Below are 24,854 nucleotides of genomic sequence, written 5' to 3' on the forward strand. Positions count from 1 at the left end.
TCCCTAATTTCCAAAACCTATATACAATACACAGGGATTGTGGTATCCTGGGCACTGTCTATATGTTTAGCATCCAATCTGGAGCTGAATTTCCACGTGACAGCTTGATATCTCTGACTGAGCACTAGGATTGCCCTGCCTTTAGCCTGCCACTCGATCTTCTGCTAGCACTGCTACTCTTCACATAGGATATTAGGTAGCACCACAGACACAGAGACAACAGGCCAGTGGCTCTAGACTAAAGCTTCCCACCGCTTGAGCTTATAAATATGTTGACTTCACATAGGAACGCTCTATTCTGTAACCATGATAGAACCACCTCACATGTCCTTTGCATTTTGTGATATGTCCCACAGGATTTAGAAACCCTGTGAAGTGAGCAGGCTCCTTTCCCAGGCAAATGTCCTCCAATGGGAAGATTTCTAAAACCGCACGTTTGTGGCGCACCCATGAGGATACATTTCAGAATGAGAACTTTGCTTATTTCTGTCCATTCACCTCTGCCTCTCAACACAGAATTCAAAGTTTCAACTTGCAGAGACAGTACCCCATGACAAGCACAGGAACAAGCGTGGGTCAAATAAATGTCCACTGTGAAGCCAGACATAACCAGAGACTATTATTTTGTAGATGCACCCAGAGTGACAGTCTACAAAGCAGGTTTTGAAAAAGAGTTAGGGTGAGGAGAGGAAGATGGCTGAGTCACAACCGGGAACCCCCCAATCGTCAGATCAAAGGGAGGTTTAGGTCCTAGCACACATTTTTACCTCAAGAGAATGACAAAAAGAAACCACAGGCAGGCACACAATTGCAAAATCCAGAAAGAATTTATACCTCATGGACACAAGGACAGAAATCTGAGAATGTCTTTCCTCTTTCATGGGCAGTAGTGCCTAAGATCCCTCAGATTGTGAACCATCTTCCCCTTCCTTCACTTTTCTTATAAACTCGTGGGATATGTATTGAATTGGTTTTGCCATCTATCAAAGAAATGTAAGAATAAAATGCACGTTGATTGTGTCAGCCCCTTCCACATTCCCTCCACCAGATTCCCTCCCTTGCCTTAATTGTGTAGTACACACAATGAATTCTTGACCACATTCTCCCCGCTTCCCAAATTACCTTGTCTCCCCTCCTCCTTTGACCAACCCTCTTGCAAGTACCCATTTCCTGGTGATTGCTTTTGATATGGATTCAGCTGGTAAAATACCCTATACAATTTATGCCTTTGTCGTATACAAATTTATAAGTATAATAGTCATTGTACTCTAGTGATAAAGTTTTACGAAGAGATTTCAGTTTACCCTGAGTGCAGTTTGTGTTGATCAGCGTCACCTCTCCTGTGGCTCCTGGTCCCTGTCATCTAAACCAACCCCAATCCAGTACTTCAGCCTCTGGCTTCCATTTTCCTGCAGGTAGCTCGAGTGTTTGAGCTGTATTTGCTCACCATTTCTCTCTCCATTCATCTGCCCCCGTACCTGAACACCCACTCTCTTCAGACTAATCCTGGTTGGGACTTGTAGTATCTATTTGCTGTCTGTTGAGTTCGCGAAGGGTTTACACCATGGGAACCCACTGGTGGGGGACCCATGCTGGAGTTGGTCTGATGATGTTTTTCTCTATCCCATGACTCTGTATGCATTTGCATATATGTCCACCTTGAGGTCTAACTTCCACGTGTTGCTCTGCACCCTTCCTCTCTAACAATGTTTGAGATGCTCACCAGTGCTTGAAAGCAGAGGCTTCCTGAGTACCAAGTCAGGTTTTCTTCAAATAAGCACATTCTGTTCTCAGCGCAGTACTAGGCTTGCAGAAAGCTGAGTGGAAACGACAGAAAGTGACTCTTGAAGTCAAGGCCACACACACCTGGTCTGGTTCCCCTCTGAGGAACGTCTTGCACTGTGAGCCACATGGCCCAAGATAGGACTAGCTAGGAAAGTCTCTGAATTACAGATGACTTTATTTTCCAGTACAATGGTACTGTGATGAGCAAACTTATAGCACATATCTATCTATCTATCTATCTATCTATCTATCTATCTATCTATCTATCTATCTATCTATCTATCTATCTATCTATCTATCTATCTACCTGTCTGTGTCTGTCTGTCTGTCTGTCTTCTATCTATCTATCATCTATCCATCTGTGTATGTCTGAAACATCTCCATTCTCCAGGATCAGGCCTTCACATGTGTTCTGTCTCCAACATGTTTTCACAATCATTCTATTAAGTACTTGTACAAAGGAGCTGTCCCTTAACAAAGTAACTTATAAATACAGTGACCTGAGTCAATTGACACACACCCCTCCCAACATACCCCTTCCTTTATTCTCTTAATTTTGTAGGATATTTGATGAATTTTTTGACATTTAACAAAGCAGTTAATGAATACAATACATTTTCTCTCTATCACCTGCCTCAATACTTTCTCTCCTTGGCCCATCCCTTTCAATACTCTTCTTTATGTTTTCATATATAGAATGAATTCTTGACTGCATGATTCCATTTCCCATTCCATTCTACTACCACTCTCCCCTTGAGGCCCCTTCTAGCAACAATCCATTTTCTGGAGTTTATTTGTTGGGTTTTGTTCTCATCTTTCTAAAGAATTATACTATTTGAATTCTCCATAGATTCTGTTATACTTCAGGTAATTCAGTTGTAATGGCTTGCATACCACCTCATTCTGTTCACTTACACATCTATAGGTACATTCTAGTTATTACAAATGAGGAAAACCATGGACACTTGTTTTCTTTTGGTCTGGCTTACCTCACTAAATACAATTTTTCCCGGTTCTTTCATTTCCTTATGAATGATATAATATTATTTCTAATGGATGTGTAAAATTCCATTGTATGTAAGTATGTATACACACACAAACACACTATATTATCTTGAGTCATTTGTCCACCAACGAACATCTGGGTTGATTCCATATTTGGCTATGGGAAATAATGGTATAATTAACATGGTTGTGCTGGTGGCTTTAATTTCCTCTTTAAGGTATTTCTAGTTTTCCTCAGAGAAGTCCTTCACATCTTTGGGTAAATTACTTCCTAGGTTTTTAGTGTTTTTGAAGGTATTACAAAGAGAGTTACCTTCCTGATTTCAGTCTTGCTCTATTCATTGTTGGCAATCAGAAAAGCTGCTGATTTTTCTGTGTTGATTTTATACCCTGCTGTTTTGCCAAATTTCAGATCAACTCAAGAAGCTTAGGTGAGCAATTTATAGTATGATTCCTGATTTTAGAAGGAATGGGTTTGACTTTTCACCATAAAGCATAATGCTGGCTGTAGTTTGTATAGATAGGCTTTATTATTTTGGGGAATGGTCCTTCTCTAGAGCTTTTATAACAAATGTGTATTGAATTTTGTCAAATGCTTTTTCTGCATCTCAGAGATGATCATGCAGTTCCTGTTCTTGCTTCTATTGATGTGCTGAATTACATGAATTGACTTGTGTATACTGGACCAGCTTTGTGCCCCTGGAATGAATCCTGTTTGATCATAGTGTATGGGTTTTTTTTGGTTTCTTGATGACCTGAATTTTATTGACAAGTTTTCCATCAGTGTTCATCAAAGAGAGTGGTTTATAGTTCTTTGGGCCCTCTCTGGTTTGGGGATGAGGGTTATGCTGATGTCATAGAATGAGTTTGGTAGTGATCTTTCCCCTTCTGTCTCATTGAACAGTTTGAGTAGTATGGGAGTGAGTTTTCCTTGGAAGGCCTTATAGAATTTGGCTGTGAATTCATCTAGTGCTGAGCTTTGCTTGGAAAAGAGTTCCTTTATTGCCATTTGAAGTTCATTACTTGTTATGGATCTACTTAGTTGGGATAATTCTTCTCAGTTCACTTTGGGGGTATGTCAATATTCTCTAGGAGTGCTTCCATTTCTCCCAGAGTCTCTAAATTTGTCACCATCAAGGTTCCTACAGTATTCCCTAATAATAGTGTGAATCTTGCATATTTCTATTGTGATGTTCACATATTTGTCTCTAATTTTGTTAATTTGTGTGTTCTTTTTAGTCAAATTTGATAAGGCTCTGCCAATTCTGTTAATTTTTTCAAAGCACCATCACTTAGTTTTGTTAGGTCTTTTAGGGCTTTTTATCTCTATTTCATTTATTTTTGCTTTAATTTCTATTATTTGTTTCTGTCAACTGGTATGGGTTTGGGTTGTTCTTCTTTTTCAAGGAACCTGAGGTACGTCAATAAAGTATTGATTTGCAAGTTCTTCCAATTATTGATGTAGGTATTCAGAGCTACATATTTTATTCTGAGTATTGACCTTGCTTGTTTCCAGAGAAGCTAGAATTTTCTGTGTTCATTTTTATTAAATGCCATCATGTTTGAATTTCTCTTTTAATTTCCCCAATGAACAAACTGATCAATCAGCAATGTATTGTTCAGTCTCGATGAGTTAGAGAGTGTGCTGAGATGGGTTTTTGCTGAGCTCTAATTTTATTCCATTGTGCTCTGACAGAATGCAAAGAATAATTCCAATGTTTTTTAATTTGCACAGATTTTCTTTGATATATAGCCTAAAACATAGTCTAATTTGGTGGATGTGCCCTGAGTGTTGAGAGAATGTATACATTTTTGGTATTGGGTGATATTTTGTGGCGTTGTCTGTTAAGTCCTGTTGGTCAATGTAATGATTGAGGCTTGAGGTTTCTTTGTTAAGTGTTTCCCTGGATGACCTATCCAGAGGGGTCAATGATGTGTTGAAGTTGGAAGCAATCAGTAGGTTTGAGCTATGTGCTTTTATGTCAAATAGAATGTGATTGAAAAAGTTGGGTGATCCAGCATTTATTGCATAGATATTTAGAACTGGCATATCCTGCCAGAGAACACCCTTTATTGGTATGTAATGATTTCTTTGTCTCTATACTAATTTTAACTTGAAGTCTATATGACCTGATATTAAGATTGCTACCCTGGTCTGTTTATTGGGGCTATTTGATTGAAAGATTTTATCCCAACCTTTTACATTGAGAAGGTGCCTGCTTTTCTCAGCAAAATGTGTCTCTTGTAAACAACTCATGGAGAATTTTGCTTTTTGATCCATCATCTTACTATATGTCTTTTAATTGTTGTAATGGGTCCACCTGTATCCCTATTTAAATGATTGGTTTTTCCCCTTCCCCTCCACAAATTATACCGACATCAAATACAGTGAAAGCACAGGTTATACTGCGGGGAGGGACATACAAAGCAATATTGATATTGAGAGTGACCACTGACAAGTGTCTGGTAACACCTGCCATGCTGTCTACATTCTTTTTATTTTTATTTATTTTATTTTTTATTGTGAAAATACTGTACAGAAGAGTTACAATTACATGGGCAAGATAATGAGTACATTTCTTATGAAGCATTGTAGCCTCCTCATTTGTTTCCCCTTCCCATCCCTTCCCATCCTCCCCCCACCCCTGCACACAATCCTCCCTGCCCCCCCCCCAGCACGGAAGTTGTAAAGTTCGTTTTCAACGTAACGACTTGTACATCTCATTGTTGTAATGGGTCCACCTGTATCCCTATTTAAATGATTGGTTTTTCCCCTTCCCCTCCACAAATTATACCGACATCAAATACAGTGAAAGCACAGGTTATACTGCGGGGAGGGACATACAAAGCAATAAAGAAATAATCTTATAAATGTGTTAGAAACAATCTCATGAAAGAAGAAAACATTTGAATACATATCTTAGGGTTCATTTCCCTAACATCACCTTATCTGACCTTTTCTGCTTGACTCAGACATATACTAGATATTGCAAATAAGGGAAACCATGGGACCTATGTTTCTTTGGACCTGGCTTACTTCACTTAATATAATTTTTTACAAGTATTTCCATTTCCTAACAAATGGGGCAATGTCATTCTTTCTGATGGAGGCATAGAATTCCATTGTGCATATATACCACATTTTCTTGATCCATTCATCTGCTCAGGGGCATCTGGGTTGGTTCCACATCTTACCTATAGTAAATAATGCTGCAATAAACATAGTCATGCTGGTAGCTTTAGTGTGGTCTTGTTTGTAAACATTTGGGTAAATGCCCAAAAGTGGGATTGCTGGGTCATAGGGGAGCTCTATGTGGAGTCTTCTGAGGAACCTCCATACTACTTTCCAAAGTGGTTGAACGAGTTTACACTCCCACCAACAATCCCTTCTGTCCACATCCCCTCCGGCATCTGTTGTTATTAGAGTTTTTGATTTTAGCCATTCTAACAGGAGTGAGGTGGTATCTCAATGTTGTTTTGATTTGCATTTCTTTTATGGCTAGGGAGGTTGAGCATTTCTTCATGTGTCTATTGGCCATCCTTCTTTCCTCTTCAGAGAAGTTTCTCTTTAAGTCTTTAGCCCACTTATTTATTGGGCAGTTGTTTCTTTGAGGATTTGTTGTTGGGGGATTTAATTTTTTGAGTTCCAAGTATATTTTAGATATGAGACTCTTGTCCATTGTATGGCTAGTGAAGATCTTCTCCCAATCCATGGGCTTTCTATTGATCTTGCTAGCTATGTCCTTTGCCATGCAGAAGCTCTGCAATTTCATGCAATCTCATTTGTCCAACCTTTCTTTGATTTGTTGTGTTTCTGGGTCTCTATTAAGAAAATTTCGGCCTGAGCAAAGGAGACCTAGAGTTTCTCCTATTCCATCCTGTAATGTTTTCAGTGTCTGCTTTGACTCTGAGGTCTTTGATCCATTTGGAGTCGATTCTGGTGCAGGGCGATATATAAGAATCTAGCTTTAGTTTTCTACAAGTAGTTAACCAATTTTGCCAGCACCATTTACTGAAGAGGCTGTCTTTCTTCCATTCTATTTTTTTAGCTCCCGTATCGAAGATTAGATGGCTATAGGTCTGTAGGTTCATTTCTGGGTTTTCAATTCTATTCCATTGGTCCTGAGGTCTGTTCTTGTGCCAGTACCAAGCTGTTTTGATTACTATGGCTTTATAGTAGAGTTTGAAATTTGGTATTGATATTCCTCCAGCATTGTTCTTTAGTTGAGGATCGTTTTTGCTATTCGCGGTCTTTTATTGTTCCATATGAATTTTTGGATTACCTCTTCTATTTCCTTGAAGAATGAGGTTGGAATTTTGATAGATATCGCATTGAATTTGTAGATAGCCTTGGGAAGTATTGCCATTTTCATGATGTTGATATTTCCAATCCAGGAGCATGGGAGTTTTTGCCACATTCTAAGTTCTGTTTGATTTCCTTTTTCAAGTTTTTAAAGTTTTCATCATAGAGGACCTTCACTTCTTTGGTTACATTAATTCCTAGGTATTTTGTTTTTTGCGGGGCTATTACAAATGGAGGTGCTTTCCTACTTTCAGCCACACTTTTCTCATTGTTGGCATACAGAAAAGCCATTGATTTTTGAGGGTTAATTTTATACCTGCTACTTTGCCAAAGTTTTGAATCAGCTTGAGTAATTTGGAAGTGGAGTCCATGGGATTCTTTAAATACAAGATCACGTCATCTGCAAAGAGGGAGAGCTGTCTACATTCCTGCAGGCTGTGCCTCCTCCAGTGTTCCTATGAAGGACCTGTTGAAGTATCTTCTGCAGTGCTGGTTTGCTGAAGATACATTGCTTCAATTTTTCTGTTAGAAATATGTTAATTTGTCCTTCAGTTCTGTAGGAGAACTTTGCTGTGTGCAGTATTCTGGGTTGATAACTCTTTGATTTTATGGTTTGGAATACATCAATCCAGGCCCTTCTTGCTTTAATGAACTCAGCTGAGAAACCTGTAATTAGTCTGGTTCATTTTCCTTCATATATACACTCAGTTGTTTTTCTGTGACAGCTTAAAAATCCTTTCCCTGTTCTCTATTGATCCTGTGCTGATTATAATGTGACGTGGGGTGTACTTTTCTGTTCTGATCTGCTGAGTTTGATAAAGGGTACTTGTATCAGAATCGGCCTTTATGTTAGGATATTTGGGAAGACCTCTGCCTAAATTTGATGAAATATCTTTCCTAACTCCTCACTTTTCTGTTCCTCTCTTTCCATAATAACTATCAGTCACAAATTCACTTTCTGAACTGAGTCCTGAAGTTTTCTTTGGTATCCTCTCATGAAATCTTTTGCCTCATCCCAAGGGGTTTCTGTGCAAAAAGTTCCTGGACAAAAGTTCAGGGCCTCATCAACCCAGAAGAAGTTCATCCCTATGGCCCTAGACTCTGGGGCCTGGGATGAAATCACAGCACTTGGGAGTGGAGAGGAGGACTGACAAACATGTTTGTCCATCTGGTGTTTTGCACCTGGATGGAGGAGCTCAGGTGAGAGCTCCAGGGCCCAGCGTGTCCTCGTTCCTCTAAGGACCTAGAGCAAGCTGGACGAACCCACAAGGGGGCTGGGAATGTACATGAAAGGCAGGGAGAGGCAAACATGTAACCATCATATATTCCTTACCTCCTGTCCCTTCCCATGCCTCCTCCATGCAGAATTCATGCTTTGCAAATAATTCTGTCATGTTCTCTTTCATGTTTTCTGGCCTTATTCTCCACATTCTCTTTTCTCCCAGGTCTGGTGAGGAACAGAATCTATCCTGCTTTGCAGGAAAAGACAAAAGTGCACATGTGGATGGCGATGTGATGATTGCTATGTTGCTGCCCCATTTTCATTTGCAGGTGGACAGCAGTCATGAGACCAGTCGTTCTTCTGAAGATTTCTAGTAAGTTGTCTCTCTATGTTGTTTACACCTTCATTTTGCCTGTCAGGGTAGTGCTCTTCCCTCCCTCCTCTCCTCTTCCCTAACATGCCTGTTCTGCTAGCCGTAGCTCTCCATTGGTTCCTCTTCTACCCTGGAGCTTTTCTCCTCCATCACAGGAGAACAGAGCTTCCGGGTTTGGCTTTTCTGTAGCTTCCTTACCAGGGCTTCTGCATGGCTGTCACTCTCCCCAAGTCACACACTATGACTTCAAACTCAGCCAGGAGCCCTGGCATGCAGTCTGACCTAAGAGGCCATGCAAAATTGTCTTTTCCATAGGTCAACAGGCTGATGGCATTTATTTTAGTAATGAGGACTGCTAACAGCCCTTGAGAGAAGGGTTATACTTACGCTCACCTGTCAGAGAAATTACCTCATTTTAGAGATGCGGATACTCAGGTTGTGATTTTATATTACTGGAACTCCATGAATTAGGGAGCTATACAGTGGGCCAGAACAACGGGTGCCCTGTGTAAGAATGTAACTCCCCTATTCAATTCTGGGTCATTGGGATGCTCACATCCTCGGGATTTCTATACTTTTCTGGGCTGTCTGCAGCAGAGGATGGAATTAATTAAGCTTAGGCAAAACTCAGGAAATGTAATGTTCCTTCTATTAGAATGTAACATGCCTTTGCAAGCATCCATGGCTGCCATTCCTCTCCCATTGTCAGGAAGAGCTGTTTTGCCACCTGTGTGAATCATTAGCAACTGCACACTCTTCCTGCGGGAGGAGATGTCTGTCCCTTTCTGTGACTTATTCATGGATGCTCATCTACCTGTCTTCCATGTGGACCAACCATGTCCATGTCTCCCTGCTTGATGCTTCTCCTGAATTTTCCCTCCTCACTTACAATGTTTCCAATATGCTCCTGCAAATACCTTCATTGCTGTGGGCTCTTCAGATGCTGGCTTCCTAACTACCATCAGACATCCAGACTCCTCATTGGGGGATGGTGTCATGCCTGGTCTCAGTCTCCTCCTAGATGGTAAGTTCTCTCTGCCATTTGTAGCAGATGGCCAGTTATATTCTTCTGGCAACCAAGTACCTGTCGACTTTTGGACCCGTGTGGTGAGGTTTGGCCATGGGTTCAAAGAAAGACTGGGGTCACCCTCAGGAGAGCACGGCCAAAATGAACCACTTCCAGTTCAAGGATCAGCATAGGATGCAGTGGAGGCAAAATTACTGTGCAGGAACTCCTAGAATATTTGCACTAAATTGATTTCACAGTGTTGTTGTCCAAGTCGCTCAGTGTGATCACACCTCCTCTCAGGTAACTATAGGATGGGGCTGCTCTAATATCAGATGTCATCAGCTACGACAAATTCCAACTCAGGTTTGCTTACAACGGACATGGAATAGACAACCTGAAAGACACAAACTAGAAATTAATTCATGGCAGTCAGGTCAGCTCAGGTCAGGCAGCCGGTGATGTCAGGTAAAAGGATAGAGTTGCCTCAGATGTCACCGAAAGCTTAGTTCTGGATTTAGTTCCTCTTTATAAAAGGAAGGTAAGGTGACTGAATAATTTTTACCTCTGTCACCCTCAATCACTGAGATAATGGAGTAGACCATCTTGGAAGCGCCAAATACCTTGATGATTTTGAGAATATTTCTAATTTTCCATGGACATCCAGCTTTGTGGTGTGTCCATATTCAGTAGAGAGGAAAGGCAAGGTTCTTTGGGATAACCAAGAGGTAGCAGGTGAACATGTTAATACTGTATCTAAACTAGCCTTCCATTCATCTGGTTATAGTTTGGGATTTGAAGAGCATCCGTGGCTTGGCTTTTTGCATGTATGTGTGGGGTTATTTTCTTTTGCCCTCCTCAAAATTTCCGTGTCTTATGTGCAGCTCTCTCTACAAGAACTACCAGGTGATTCTGGCCTTGGCTTTTGCTGTTGAGCAGATCAACAAGAACCCCCATCTTTTGTCTAATGTGACTCTGGGATTTAGTGTCTATTCTATTGACACCAGAGACCAGCGGATACTGTCCTCTGCATGTGCCTGGCTCTATGGGAAGCTGGCCACACCCAACTACAACTGTGTTAGCGAGAGCAAGTTGGAAGTAGCCCTGACAGGAGACACGGGCGCAATGTCTGCCACCGTGGGGACACTGCTGCAACTCTACAGCCTTCCTCAGGTGAGGGAAGGGCGGGTGGGAAGCTGGGAACTGATGTTGCTCTGATGAACCACTACAAGCCAGAAATGGAGATAAGGCATACTTGTAGAACACCAGTGTGAAAGGAAAGATGCTCATAGACAGAGCCTAGAGCCCAAGTTCATTCCCAGACCAGCACAGAAAGAAATTATGTCAAGTGAAGTAAGTCAGGCTAAGAGAGAGAAAGAGTGCTTGTTTTCACTCATAAGCAGACATAGGAGGTGAAGCATATATGTACATATATATATATATATATATATATATATATATGTGGGTGTGTGATCATAAAGATAGATACACAAACATGTTAAGCAAAGTAAGATCTTGTGAGGAGAGGGTCTAGTAGCTGAACTCTTTTGAAGAACTAACAGTTTAACAACATGAGCACCAGGAAGGTGGAGTATGTGTGGTTGGGGGGAATGAGGTGGAGGATGGCGGGTAGCAGAACGCAGAGACCCTGGGTGGACACGGTCAGTCAGGATATTCCACACTCCTGTGTGACGAGGACATGAGGCATTCTGAGGGGACTGAGTGGGGTTGAGAGGGGGAAGAAGGATGGAATGGAGGACATGTGTCAGGATGTATTGTTCTCACAAACTCACAGGTTAGTAACGACCATTTCTACAAGTTTGTAAGGATACTGAAAACCCAAAAAATAAATACATAAATAGATAATAAAAGTCATAAATAAAAAATGAGAAATACATTACTTTGATAATGATAGTGATGATGATGAAGATGGTGATCATGCCTGGGTTGTACAGAGGGTACAATTCTATACCTCAGATTATGACCACAAGACATATTGAACAATGCCATCCCTTCTATACTTCTGCCTGATCTTTTCTCTCCCATGCCATCGCTCCAGTTATAGGGTTCATTTTTATCTAATGGACAATCAATATAACAACTGCATCTGGTCACACTTCTGCCGATTGCCCTTCTCCCATAAACAGGTTGTGATTGCCTGCATTCGACTGTGTCAGCAGACCGTTAGGTGCTCAGAGGAGTTAGGCCTGTGGATTACCCCTTAAACATGCCAACTTTTTTTTTAGGGCATGGAGCTTCAACGCTGGGCCATGGCACTGTCCTTCAACACTTCAACTAAAAGCTAGCGCTCTCCCCCCTTGAGCCACAGCTAAACTTTGGTCTATATATCTGTGTGTTTTTGCATGAAAATCATGTTTGGGCATGGAGGTGTTGGGGGAGAGGAGGAGTGCCGTTCTAGAGTCTTTCCTTCAGGGCCAGGAGACTGTCCCTGAACTTTGGTGCTCAGGGCTAGACCTCTAACACTTTCATCCACAGTACGATTTTCTAGCTAATAGTTAACTACTAGTTATTTGGAGACAAGAGTCTCATGGTTTTTCCTCCCCAGGCTGGCTATAAAGCATGATCCTCAGGTCTCAGCCTCCTGAGTGGCTTAGATGACAGACATGAGTGACCTGTATCCAATTTCTGCACTTGGGTTTTCATGTAGCTTCTACTGATGAGAGCAAAAACAACCCTTCATTGTACCCACGTCCAGGTCTTACCTAACATAAGTCAGGCTGAGCCTGTAGTTAATGACACCCCCTTCCTCATGATGCTCCTGCTTTTCTTTCCCTTCAGCTTACTTTTGGACCTTTTGATCTGATCCTCAGTGACCATGGCCGGTTTCCTTCAGTCTATCAGATGGCCCCCAAGGACACATCCCTGGCCCTGGGCATGGTCTCCCTGATGCTTCACTTCCTCTGGACCTGGGTGGGGCTGGTCATCTCAGCAGATGAGAATGGATTGTGGATGCTCGCAGCGCTGAGAGAAGAGATGGACAGAAATGGAATCTGTAGCGGTTTTGAAATGGTGTTGGCAGTCAACTCAATAAGATCGATGTCCAAGTCTTTATTATTCTTGTATGAAATTAGAAAGTCAACGACAAATGTAATTGTTGTCTATGGTAACAGTGGTTTCCTGAAAACTGTAGTGAATGCAGAAACTTTGGACAACTCTTTCCTGGCAGGAAAAGTTTGGCTCATGAACTCACTCAGCCTGGCGATCCTCAGAGGGAGACATCACATGGCTGCACACTTCCACTCCCGCCTCCTTTTTATACATCACTATGGAGACGTTCCTGCATTCACAACTTTTATCCAGACAATTTACCCTTCCAAGTATCCAGAAGACTATCTCCTCGCTAGGCTGTGGGTCATGGCTTTTAATTGCTCCTTGTCCAAGTCTGACTGTGTGACTTGGCAGAACTGTCCACACAATGCCTCCTTTGAATGGCTGCCTGCACACTTTTTGGACATGACCATGTCAGAAAAGAGTCACCATGTCTACAACGCCGTGCATGCTGTGGCCCAGGCTCTCCAAGCGTTGTTCCTTCATCACACAGAAGGTCAGCCCAAGGGACGGGAGGAAAAATTGATAATTTCCCCTTCACAGGTAATAAAGATTCCATTGGTGAGCACTCACCATCAACTGAGAAATCCTAAAGTTGAACTGTTTAGCCAAACATTCGTGGTTCATACCTGTATCTGAGCTACTCAGGGGCTGATTTTAGAGGATTCAGTTTCCAAATCAGCCTGAGCAGAACAGCAGTAATTCTCTTATCTCCAAATGACCACACAAACAGGCAGTGGAGCTGTGGTCAAGTATTAGTGTGCTAGATTTCAGAGAGAAAAGCTCAGGGACAGCGCCCAGGCCACTAGTTGAACTTCAGCATAGGCACTCAGAATAAGGATGTGTGCTTAGCATATTTTTCTAAAGGTAAAAGAGAAAGCTCTTCTTTTATGACTGGCGAGGAGACATTTCTACACCTAGGTAAATATTTTTAAAAAGAAAACTCCATTGGCAACAGGACTTTTGCTTTCTGCTTCATTTATTGCTTTGATTTTTAAAAACAAACCACTATCCTCACATATCATCACTTGATATTATGTACGCAGGTGTTGAGTTTGACCCATTAAATCTTTTTTTTCTTTTTTTTATTGTAAAGATACTATACAGAGGGTTACAGTTACATGAGCAAGGTAATGAGTACACTTCCTATTGAGCATTGTTACCCCCTCCATTGTTTTCCCCCTACCAGCCCTTCCCTCCCTACCTTCCCCGAGATTCTTTTTTTTTTAATTGTGATTCAGTGATTACATAATTTCCCAAATTTCACAGTCTTGTGGAATAATGATGCTCATTTAAAGTCACAAGTTCATTCTAACTTTCCTGGAGCAAATTGTCTATCACAGTCTATAACATATAACGGTGTTCACATGTTATACACCATACATGTGATCAGCAGCATGGGGATATTTAGTAGTGGTTCCACCAGATGAGTGGGAGTTCGTTGTTTCTTAGGTCCTGTTAGTTTTGTCGTATCACCTAACATTTTGGATTTAGCATCCACTCATCAGGGAGACCATGTACCATTTGTCTCTTTGCTCTTGGCTTACCTTGCTCAACATGATTCCTTCTAGCTCCATCCATTTCCCTGCAAATGCCATTATTTTGTCCTTTCTAATGGCTGCATAATATTCCATTGTTTATAGATACCACAATTTTTGGATCCATTCATCTGTGGTGGGGCATCTGGGTTTTTTCCATATACTAGCTATTGTGAACAGTGCTGCAATAAACATGGAGGTGCACGTGTCCTTGTATATTGGTTCCTGTTGTTCAGGGTAGATGCCTAGAAGTGGTATGACTGGGTCATAAGGGAGGTCAATCTTTAGCTTTCTAAGGACCCTCCAGACTGCTTTCCAAAGTGGTTGTATGAGTGTACATTCCCACCAGCAGTGTAATAGGGTTCCTCTTTCTCCACATCCCCTCCAGCATTTGCCGTTGGCTGATTTGTGGATGTGGGACATTCTGACTGGGGTAAGGTGGTATCTCAGGGTTGTCTTTATTTGCATTTCCTTCACCACCAGGGATGATGAACATTTCCTCATGTGTTTCTTTGCCATTTTTATTTCTTCATTTGAGAAGTCCCTCTTTAGTTCCCTTGCCCATTTAGTAATTGGTTTGTTAGGTTTAGAGGGATTAGTTTCTTGAGTTCCCTGTATATACAGGATGTTAACCCCTTGTCTGATATATTGCTGGTAAATATTTTTCCCAATTAGTTGTTATGTTTCTAGCTTGGTTGCGATAGATTTAGCTGTGCAGAAGCTTTTTATTTTAAGGTAGTCCCATTTGTCGAGTCTCTCTCCAATTTGTTGTGACCCTGGGACTCTGTTCAGGAAGTTCCTTCCTGTGCCTATTAGTTCAAGTGTCTCTCCTACTCTGTCCTGCAGTAGTTTCAGAGATTCAGGTTTAATGTTAAGGTCTTTAATCCATTTTGAGTTGATGTTGGTGCATGGTGATAGGCTGGGGTCCACTATTAGTTTTCTGCATGTGGCAGCCCAGTTTTCCCAGCACCAGTGGTTGAACAGGCTGTGTTTCTTCCATTGTATGTCTTTGGCTCCTTTGTCGAATATCAGCTGGCTGTAGGCCTGTGGATTTATTTCTGGATCTTCTATTCTGTTCCATTGGTCTTCGGGTCTGTTTTTGTGCCAGTACCATGCTGTCTTTGTTATTATAGCTCTGTAGTAGAGTTTGAAGTTCAGCATGGATACCCCTCCCATATTGTCTTTATCCCCTAGAATTGTTTTGGCTATTCTAGGTCTTTTGTTGTTCCATATGAATTTTTGACTGTTTTCTGTATTTCAATGATGTACATCATTGGGATTTTACTAGGAATTGCATTGAATTTGTATATTAATTTTGGAAGTATTACCATCTTTACTATATTAAGTTGGCCTATCCAAGAGCATGGGAGGTCTTTCCATTTCCTAGTGTCTTCTGCAATTTCTTTCTTTAACTTTTTATAGTTCTCGTTAAATAGTTTTTTTTACATCTTTGGTTAGTTAATTCCTAAATATTTTATTTTGGGGGAGGTTATTGTGAATGGGGTTGCTCCCTTTATTTCCCTCTCTTCTTGTACATTGTCAGTGTACAGGAAGGCAACTGATTTTTGTGGGTTTATTTTGTATCCTGCTACTTTCCCGAAGTGATTTATGATTTCTAAGAGTTTGGGGATGGAGTTTTTGGGATCGTGAACGTATAGTATCATGTCATCTGCAAAAAGGAATAGTTTAACTTCTTCTTTCCCTATGCGGATCCCTTTAATGTCTTTTTCTTGCCTTATTGCCCTGCTAAGGGTTCCAGGACTATACTGAAGAGCAGTGGAGACAGTGGGCATCCTTGCCTTGTTCCTGATTTTAGGAAAATTGGTTGTAGCTTTTCCCCATTAAGTATAATATTGGCTATTGGTCTGTCATAAATGGCTTTTATTGTTTTTAGAAATGTTCCTTCTATTCCTATTTTCTCCAGAGCTTTTATTTTCTCCAGAGCATGAATGAATGTTGAATTTTATCAAAGGCCTTTTCTGCATCTGTAGCGATAATCATGTGATTCTTGACCTTGGCTCTGTTGATGTGTTGTATTACATTTATTAACTTTCATATGTTAAACCATCCCTGCATCTCTGGGATGTAGCGTATGATGTTTTTTAAAGTGTTTCTGGATTCTGTTAGCTAGAATCTTGTTAAGGATCTTTGCATCTGTGTTCATCAAGGAAATTGGCCTGTAATTCTCCTTTTTGGTTGGGTCTTTGCCTGGTTTGGGGATGAGTGTGATATTGGCTTCGTAGAATGAGTTTGGGATAGCTCCCTCCTTCTCTGTTTCTCTGAAGAGCTTGAGAAGTATGGGTATTAGTTCTTCTTTAAAGGTCTTATAGAATTCTGCTGTGAATCCATCTGGTCCTGGGCTTTTTTTTTTTATATAGCTTCCTGTATCTCATTGTAGGATATTGGCTTATTTAATTGGTTTACTTCTTCTTTGCTCAGTTTGGGCAACTTGTATTTCTCTAAAAATGCATCCATTTCTGCCAGATTTTCTTCCTTTAGAGAGTATAACTTTTGAAAGTAGTCCGTTAGAATTGTTTGGATATCTTGGGTACGTGTTGTGATTTTTCCCGTGGCATCCCTAATCCTGTTAATACGGGTTTCCTCTCTTCTTTTTTAAATTAATCTTGCCAACGGGCCATCAATTTTGTTTATTTTTTCAAAGAACCAGCTTTTTCTTTGGTTTATTTTGGCTATAATTTTCTGATTTTCTAATTGGTTAATCTCTGCTCTTAATTTGGGTATCTGGCTTTGTCTAGTAACTTTAGGTTCCATTTTTTCTTGTTTTTCTAGCTGTTTTAATTGCAACATGAGATTATTTACTTGGTTGGTCTCCATTCTCTTGATGTAGGCACTGAGGGCAATAAATTTGCCCCTCAGGACTGCTTTTCCTGTGTCCCACAAGTTTCTTTGTGAGGTGTTTTCATTTTCATTGAGTTGTAGGAAATGTTTTATTTCTTCTCTGATCTCTTCCATTACCCAGGCATTGCTAAGGAGTCTGTTGTTCAATTTCCATGTATTAGAGAAATTTCTGTGGTATGCTTTGTTATTGAGAACTAGCTTGATTCCACTGTGGTCAGATAGGATACAGGGGATTATGTAGATCCCTTTGTATTTGCTTCAGTTCCTTGCATGAACTATGATATGGTCTATTTTGGAGAAAGTTCCATGAGCTGCTGAGAAGAGTGTGTACTGTGTTGTTTTAGGGTGAAATACTCGGTAGATGTCAGTTAATTCCGCTTGAAGTATGGCCTCACTTAATTCGGTAGCTTCTTTGCCAATCCTCTGGTTGGTAGACCTGTCCTTTGGTGAGAGTGGTGTGTTAAAGTCTCCTAGTATTATCATATTGGGATCTATTTAATTCTGTAAGTTTGAGAGAGTTTGTTTAACATATCTGGGTGCACCAATATTTGGGGCATATAAGTTGATAATGGTAATATCCTCCTCTTGGATTGTTCCCTGTATTAATATGTAGTGTCCGTCCTTGTCTTTCTGTATTGATTTTAATGAAAAGTTTATTTTGTCAGATATCAGGATAGCTACACCTGCTTTCTTACTGGGGGCATTTGATTGGTAGATCCTTTTCCAACCCTTTACTCTGAATTTGTTTTTATGTTTGGCTGAGAGGTGGGTCTTCTGAAGGCAACAGATGGATGGGTCTTGTTTTCTGATCCAGTCTGCAGTTCTTTTTCTTTTGATTGGAGAATTAAGCCCATTAATATTAAGAGAAAGTATAGAGAGATGCATTGTTGTCCCTGTCATTCTGTTTTCCTAAGTTTTTCTTCTTTCCTTTCCTCCTGTACTTGCTCAGTTAGACTTTGAGTAATGCCTGTCTGGGGCAGGTCCCAGTTCCTGGTTGCTTTCTTCAGGTTGTGTTCCCCCTCTTAGAATTCTTTGTAATACTGGCTTAATGTTTATGTATTCATTTAGTTTTTCTTTGCTATTAAAAATTTTCAGTTCTCCACCAAATGTGAATGCTAGCTTTGCCGGATATATCAGTCTGGGTTGGCAGTTGTTGGCTCTCAGGGCTCGTATGATGCTTTCCCAGGCCTTTCTTGTGTTCATTGTTTGTGTGGAGAGATCTGCAGTGATTCTAATTTTTTTCCCATTGTAGTATAGCTCCTTCTTCATTTTTGCTGCATGCAAGATTGTTTCCTTATTATTCAGATCTATCATTTTTACTATAATGTGTCTAGAAGTGTTTCTCCTGGGATCTGGCTTGTTGGGTGTTCTATATGCTTCTGTTATATAGGTAAGATGTTCTTTTTTGAGGTGGGGAAAATTTTCACCTATTATCTTGTTGAATAGGTGTTGCATTATCTTGCTCTGAAATTCCTCACCTTCGTCCACTCCAATTATACGAAGGTTAAATTTCTTGACATTATCTGCTTGCTCTTGAATTTCCCTTTGGTTTAATTTGAGAGATTTTTCACTTTTTGGTCCAGTTGGTATATTCTGTCTTCTGTATCTGACACTCTACCTTCCATTTTCATTCACTCTGTTGACTGTGGCTTCTATTGTGGTTTGCATGGAGGAAATGGATTCCTTTATGGATTCGATGTTGGTTCTCAAAGTACTGATCTCACCTCTTAATGAGGTGAGATCAGTATGCATTACCTCTAATTTGGCATTTATCTCACTTCTTACTGAGGTTTGTGCAGCTTCTATTTTTGCATGCATCTCTTGTTTGATATCCTGTATCTCTTTTGATAGTTCATCCTTGTGCTCTTTCCATTTCTGATCTATTTCTCACTTTATTTCTTGAGTCATTGCCTCCAGCAACCCTTGGATGTAGCTTTTGTCTTCCATTCCTGCTTTGCTCCCACTGGGGCTCTCCCCTGAGTGGCTGCTGGCTTTTGAGGTGAGCTTGCTGTCCTGGGTGGTGGTAAACCTTGTGATTTTTCTCTGTGATTTTCGCATGGGGGTTCAGGAGACTGCTCTGCAATTTTGTTTTGGTGTGTCTGTCTTTGCTTGGTTGCTGATTCTGTATTGGTAGAGAGAGTCTGTGCCTGATCTGGGTTCTGTTGGGAGCCTACTTCCAGCTGCTGGTCTGACCTACTTAGGATTCTCGGCTCTATGCTGTAGATCACTGGCAATTCCCGCCTTTGGAAGGGTTGAGCAGCCTAGACTGCTTGTGTTTGCTCCTACGGGTTCTCTTGGAAAGATCAGATGCTCTGGATGCACTCTCCCAGATGCTGGAGTCTGCTATGGGCTCCTGATGTGTTTTTGTTTGTTTGTTTTGGGCTGGTTGTGGGCTTGAACTCTAGGTTTGGGTGCTGTCCCTCAGCTCTTCAGCTCAAGGCTGGCACCCTACCATTTGAGCCACAACACCACTTCTGACCCTTTTTGCTTTTGTGATGCTGAGGTATCAGATCCAGGGCCTCATGCATCCAAGACTATCACTCTACTGCTGAGCTGCCTTATCAGCCTGAGCTCCTGCTTACTATCAGGTGCTGGCAGCCTGTGTTGCCCAATTCCCAGCCTATGGTATATGGGTGGAGTTTTGGTGGGGTTTGGGCTTCTCTTGTCCTGAGCCTCCAGGTCTTTTGTTGTCACAGGCGTGCTTCCCAGGGGGTGCAGTTCCCTGTTTTTCTCCCCTCTGCTGAGGCGTATGCTCAGCTTTTGACTTCAGTTGGGAGGAGTTGGTTGTGTTGTTCAGGCACCGGATCCCTGGGCCTGGTTCCGGCACCCGCCTGGAGCGCGCTCGTTGGGCCTGTGCTGCTGTGTATACCACCTAGGTTGCGCAGCCTGGGGTACACAGTTCAAATTTCTTCTACTGTTGGTTGTCTTGACCCAGGGGCGCTGTTCCTGGCTTGGGCATTTAAGCTCCCTTCCAGGGGCGTTCTTGCTCTAGGCTGGCCAATGGAGTGTGCTCCACGGGCTGGTGGAGCTCTCAAACAGTTCCCAGTTTTAGTGGGTCCTGTGGTCCGGGTGTTGGGGTAGGGAGTCTGGATCAGGGTCTGGGGATACCCTCCAGCTCTGGTCTCCCTTGAGGGATACACTGTCCCCTGTGGGGTACTCATCCTGGAGCTAGTTGTTTCTGTGAGATGTAGGTCGTCAGTTGCTGTTGCAATACGAGTTCAGTTGGGGTGGTTGCGGGCTGGGCTGGGCGGTGGTGGCTCTGTGTGATTCTCTTCTGTCTCTGCCTCTGTCGAAGCTGTTGGGTCCACAGTGTCCACGCTCAGGCAGCTTCTGCGCCAGTGATCTGCAGGCAGCCCCCTGTGTCACTGGGACCCCGGCGGCTCCCGCTGGATTGTTGCAATCAGTGTGACCCATTAAATCTTACGCCCAGAATGACTTCATGCTGATATGTCCAAGAGCTGTTGCTCACAATCATTCAAAATGTACACAACTGTTATGTTAGTGCTTTGATTTAACGTATTTTGTGAACTGTCACTCTGGGTACATCTATAAAACAATCATCTCTGACTAGTTTTGGCTAGTTGTTTGATCTTTGGGTAATCAAATGGCTACCACTGGGTATTTTCTCTTGATGTTGAAGCTTTGGATTCTGTGCTGAGAGACAGGGACTTAGAAACATTAAGCCAGCAACCAAACTTCAGTTGAGACCAGTGGCAGGGTTGAGTTGTGTGGTGGGGGATGAAGCACTGAGCGGCTTTGCCAGTTCAGGTTTCCTGCCTTCATTCGGGGTCACCCTCACCAGCGATGCTGCATCTCCTTTTAGCTGCACCCCTTTCTGAGGCACCTCCACTTTGAGACCCCATCTGGGGATCGAGTGACTTTGGATGAGGAAAGGAGGTTGGAGGCTGAGTATGACATTGTGAACATTCAGGATTTCCCCAGCGGTTTGGAAAATAAAGTGAAAGTGGGAACGTTTGCTCCCTCTGAGCCACGTGGTCAACAGCTGTCCATAGCCGATGCGATGGTGGCCTGGCACACAGGCCTGGCAGAGGTGAGTCACAGACACAGGCCACATTCTCACCCTGGAATTTCTGTTCCCTCATCTTTGCTGATGCCCCACAATAGACATGTTGACATATTTTTCATTTAAGGATATTTTCTTGAGAAATAATTGGTGGATTGCCACCGAGCCCATTTCCTTAACCTGGTTTCTAAACCATCCTTGGCTGTGAGTCTAAAAGTGCAGGAGACAGATGCGGTGCTTGCTTGTCGCTCATGATGACAGACGATCTGAGGGGCTCAATGTATCAGTTATCTATACTGGTGTGCTGAACATCTTGGGAGGGGCCGTGCGTGGTGGTCTGGCTGCTGCTCTTGTGTCTGGGGTGGTTTCTATTGATGCATATTAAGCCTCTGCACTGCTGCCAGGCACGGCTGGCTCACGCCTCTAATCCCAGCTACTCCAGGGGCTGAGATCTGAGGACTGTAGCTCAAAGCCAGCCCAGGCAGAAAAGTCCATCAGCTTCCATCTCCAAGGCTGAAAGTAGCATTGTGGTAAAAGGTGTAGAGCACTAGCTTTGAGAGAAAAGAAAAACCTCAGGTTCGCCAGTGAGGTTCTCAGTTCAAGCCCAAGGACTATCAGCAAAGCAAAACAAAAATCTCACTGCTGAAAGATTCCCTACATTCCCAGCAGCACCTGGGCCTTAGGAATAAGACTAACTCATTGGATCTAAGAGTCAAATAAGGGATGAGAAGGTTGCTCAGTGGTAGAGGGCTTGCCTTTCATGTATGAGGCCCTGGATTCGATTCCTCAGCAGCACATAAGCAAAAAGAAAAAAAGCCAGAAGTGGTGCTGTGGCTCAAGTGATAGAGCGCTCACCTTGAGCTGAAGAGCTGAGGGACAGCGCCCAGGCCCAGAGTTCAGGCCCCACAACCAAGAAAAATAAGAGTCAAATAAGAATCAAGCTCTAATAGCAACCAATAAATTGATTGGAATTAGAACACGTGATTCTTCATGACTTCACATATTGCTGGAACTTTGGATGGTTGCCAAACACCTAACAAATTAACAGCACATCTCTGATTTTTCCAGACCCCTCAGTCTGTGTGCACTGAGAGCTGTGGCCCTGGATTCAGGAAATCCCCTCGGGAGGGAAAGGCATCCTGCTGCTTTGATTGCGCTCCTTGCCCAGAGAACGAGATTTCCAATGGCACAGGTGAGGCCCTGGCTGAGGGAGAACTGTCCACCTCTGCCCACTGCTTCCCAGCCCGTGCAGGATGATGCAGAAACCTGAAACAGTGCTGCAGAAACACAGCCTCCCCTCAACTGAGAGTGTCATTCTTATAATTGATCATCCGGGTTCTTGAAACAGTTCAGCCAAGCCAGGCGCTGTTGGCCACTCCTATCATCCCAGCGAGGATGAAGGCTGAGGCTGAGGATCAGGATTCCATCAGCCCAGGGAAGGAAAGTCTGAGATTTTGTTCTCCAGGTGATCAGCAAGAAAACCAGAAGTCCAGCTGTGGCTCGAGTGGTAGAACATCACCCCGTGTACAAAAGCTCAGAGACAGCACTAAGGCATTGAGTATAAACTCAAGAACTGTGAAAAAAGAAAGAGAAAGCAGAACAGAAGCAAGGAAGGGAGAGAGACAGATGGAGGGAGAAAGAAAAAAGACAAAGGAAGAAAGAGATACAGACAAAAAGGAAGCAATCGTCCTTAAACATGCAACTTAGGCTTCCAGTTCATTAGGAGCATTATTGTTTGAGGAAAAAAAAATGCTCCCTACTCTATATTTAAATTTTAACAAGGAACAAAACACAAATTACAATCAATGAACAAAGCTTTCACCAGCTCAGCTGCATTTAGCTCATGCTGAGAAGCCAGACCTCACAACGTTACCCTCTCTTACTGTCTCTCATTATTCTCAGAGCAGAGTGTCTGATCCTAGGGCTGTGCTGTTTAACTGGGGATGCGTGTGCTGTGCAGAGTGCTCTGAAGGTTCTGTGCGTGGCTTTATTGTCTGTTGTCTGCTATTTGACAGGTGCATAGGACAGACAAGGTACAAGAGCACAGATCCAGCCTCGGACTTAGGACTTCAAGGAATATTTGCTCCGAGTGTTAGGCTGGCAGGATAACAGGGATAAGAGGGTTATTGATCATCTCCATATCCTACAACTGATCTAGTTGCCTCCTACATAAGACATGTGTATTTTGGTCCTTAGGAAGACTACAGGTTTGACTAAATATCACACACAAGATCATAGAGAGGTGTAATCTATGAGGACCTGATCCATGACAAACCTGACATCTTAAATATGGGCAGTATTAGTAGAGAATTGTGATTAAATGCATTCTTCTATTTGGTTCGGAAAGGCAGTAAACAATACAATTGGGGTAATCTTTAATGGAGGAAGTGTTGGTAACACACATAAATGCTGAGCAGAGACTAACAGTGATTCTCACTCCTCCCAGACCTGGCGCAGTGTGTGAGGTGTGCAGAGCATCAGTACGCCAGCCCCGACAGCATCCGCTGCCTGCTCAAAGCCGAGAGCTTCCTGGCTTATGAAGAGCCCTTGGGCGCGGCTCTGGCCTGCAGCGCTCTCTGCGGCTCTGCACTCACAGCTGCTGTGCTGGGGGTGTTTGTCAAGCACCAAGACACCCCCATTGTCAGGGCCAATAACCGGGCCCTCAGCTACCTCCTGCTCGTCTCCCTCACCTGCTGCTTCCTCTGCTCCTTGCTCTTCCTGGGCCGTCCCCACACAGCCTCCTGCCTCCTGCAGCACAGCACATTCGCAGTGGTCTTCACCGTGGCTGTGTCCACGGTCCTGGCCAAGACCCTCACTGTGGTTCTGGCCTTCGCGCTCACGGCTCCGGGCAGAAGCTCCCGGCAGTGGCTGGTGTCCCGGGCTCCCAACCTCCTCATCCCCATCTGCACCCTGGTCCAGGTGACCCTGTGTGGCCTCTGGCTGGGGACGTCTCCTCCCTTCGTGGACACAGACGCACACTCTGAACACGGCCACGTCATCATCCTGTGCAACAAGGGCTCCCTCCCCGCCTTCTACTGCTTGCTGGGATACCTGGGCGGCCTGGCCCTGGCCAGCTTCACCGTGGCTTTCCTGGCCAGGAACCTGCCTGACACCTTCAACGAGGCCAAGTTCCTCAGCTTCAGCATGCTGCTGTTCTGCAGCGTGTGGCTCAGCTTCCTGCCTGTCCACCACAGTGCCAAGGGGAAGGCCGTGGTGGCCCTGGAGGTCTCCTCCATCCTGGCCTCCAGTGCGGGCCTCCTGGGCTGCATCTTTGCCCCTAAGTGCTACATCATCTTGTTGAGGCCACACAGAAATTCTCTGCAAGGACTCAGGGACAGATCCCACTCTGGGAGAAATAAAGATAAATCTTAAGATAAATGTATATGTCCCCTTGGACACTCATTTCTGATGTGAATCTGTCCTATCTTCCACCCTATGTTTGTATCTTTTCATGCACATGGATTTCTGTTCCCACACATGCAGTGTTTCAAATTGTCCTATGACTGTAGTTTGGTTTTGTTTTATTTTTGGTTCAGTATATCTGTTACATGGCATTTCCAATTCTAGGATTGGTTGGGGTTATGCTAAAAAAAAGTCTGCATTTTATATGGTAGCATTTTGAATTTATGAATTAATCCTTCAGAAGAGTTAGCACATGCATGAATTAGAA

General features: G+C 42.9%; 1 protein-coding gene across 1 annotated transcript; it reads left to right on the top strand.

Annotated features, from left to right (window-relative positions):
• The first annotated feature begins 8,249 nt into the window (after positions 1 to 8,249).
• Positions 8,250 to 24,556, top strand: LOC138808806 (vomeronasal type-2 receptor 116-like). The gene is made up of 7 exons (XM_069995018.1): positions 8,250 to 8,293; positions 8,539 to 8,688; positions 10,579 to 10,867; positions 12,494 to 13,306; positions 20,984 to 21,211; positions 22,253 to 22,376; positions 23,631 to 24,556. Exons 1-7 carry the CDS (start codon positions 8,250 to 8,252, stop codon positions 24,554 to 24,556), a joined length of 2,574 nt encoding a protein of 857 aa, XP_069851119.1.
• Positions 24,557 to 24,854: the final 298 nt, after the last annotated feature.

This window comes from Dipodomys merriami, unplaced genomic scaffold (genome assembly GCF_024711535.1).
Source record: "Dipodomys merriami isolate MVZ:Mamm:240054 unplaced genomic scaffold, mDipMer1.0.p SCAF_477, whole genome shotgun sequence".
Lineage (NCBI taxonomy): Eukaryota > Metazoa > Chordata > Mammalia > Rodentia > Heteromyidae > Dipodomys > Dipodomys merriami.

What these genes read in the sequence shown, in the direction of transcription:
- LOC138808806 (XM_069995018.1), top strand. Translation starts at nt 8,250, where the DNA reads ATGTTTGTCCATCTGGTGTTTTGCACCTGGATGGAGGAGCTCAG. An exon ending in ACCTGGATGGAGGAGCTCAG is followed by an intron (nt 8,294 to 8,538) that starts GTGAGAGCTCCA and finishes CTTTTCTCCCAG; the next exon opens with GTCTGGTGAGGAACAGAATC. An exon ending in GGCACACAGGCCTGGCAGAG is followed by an intron (nt 21,212 to 22,252) that starts GTGAGTCACAGA and finishes TGATTTTTCCAG; the next exon opens with ACCCCTCAGTCTGTGTGCAC.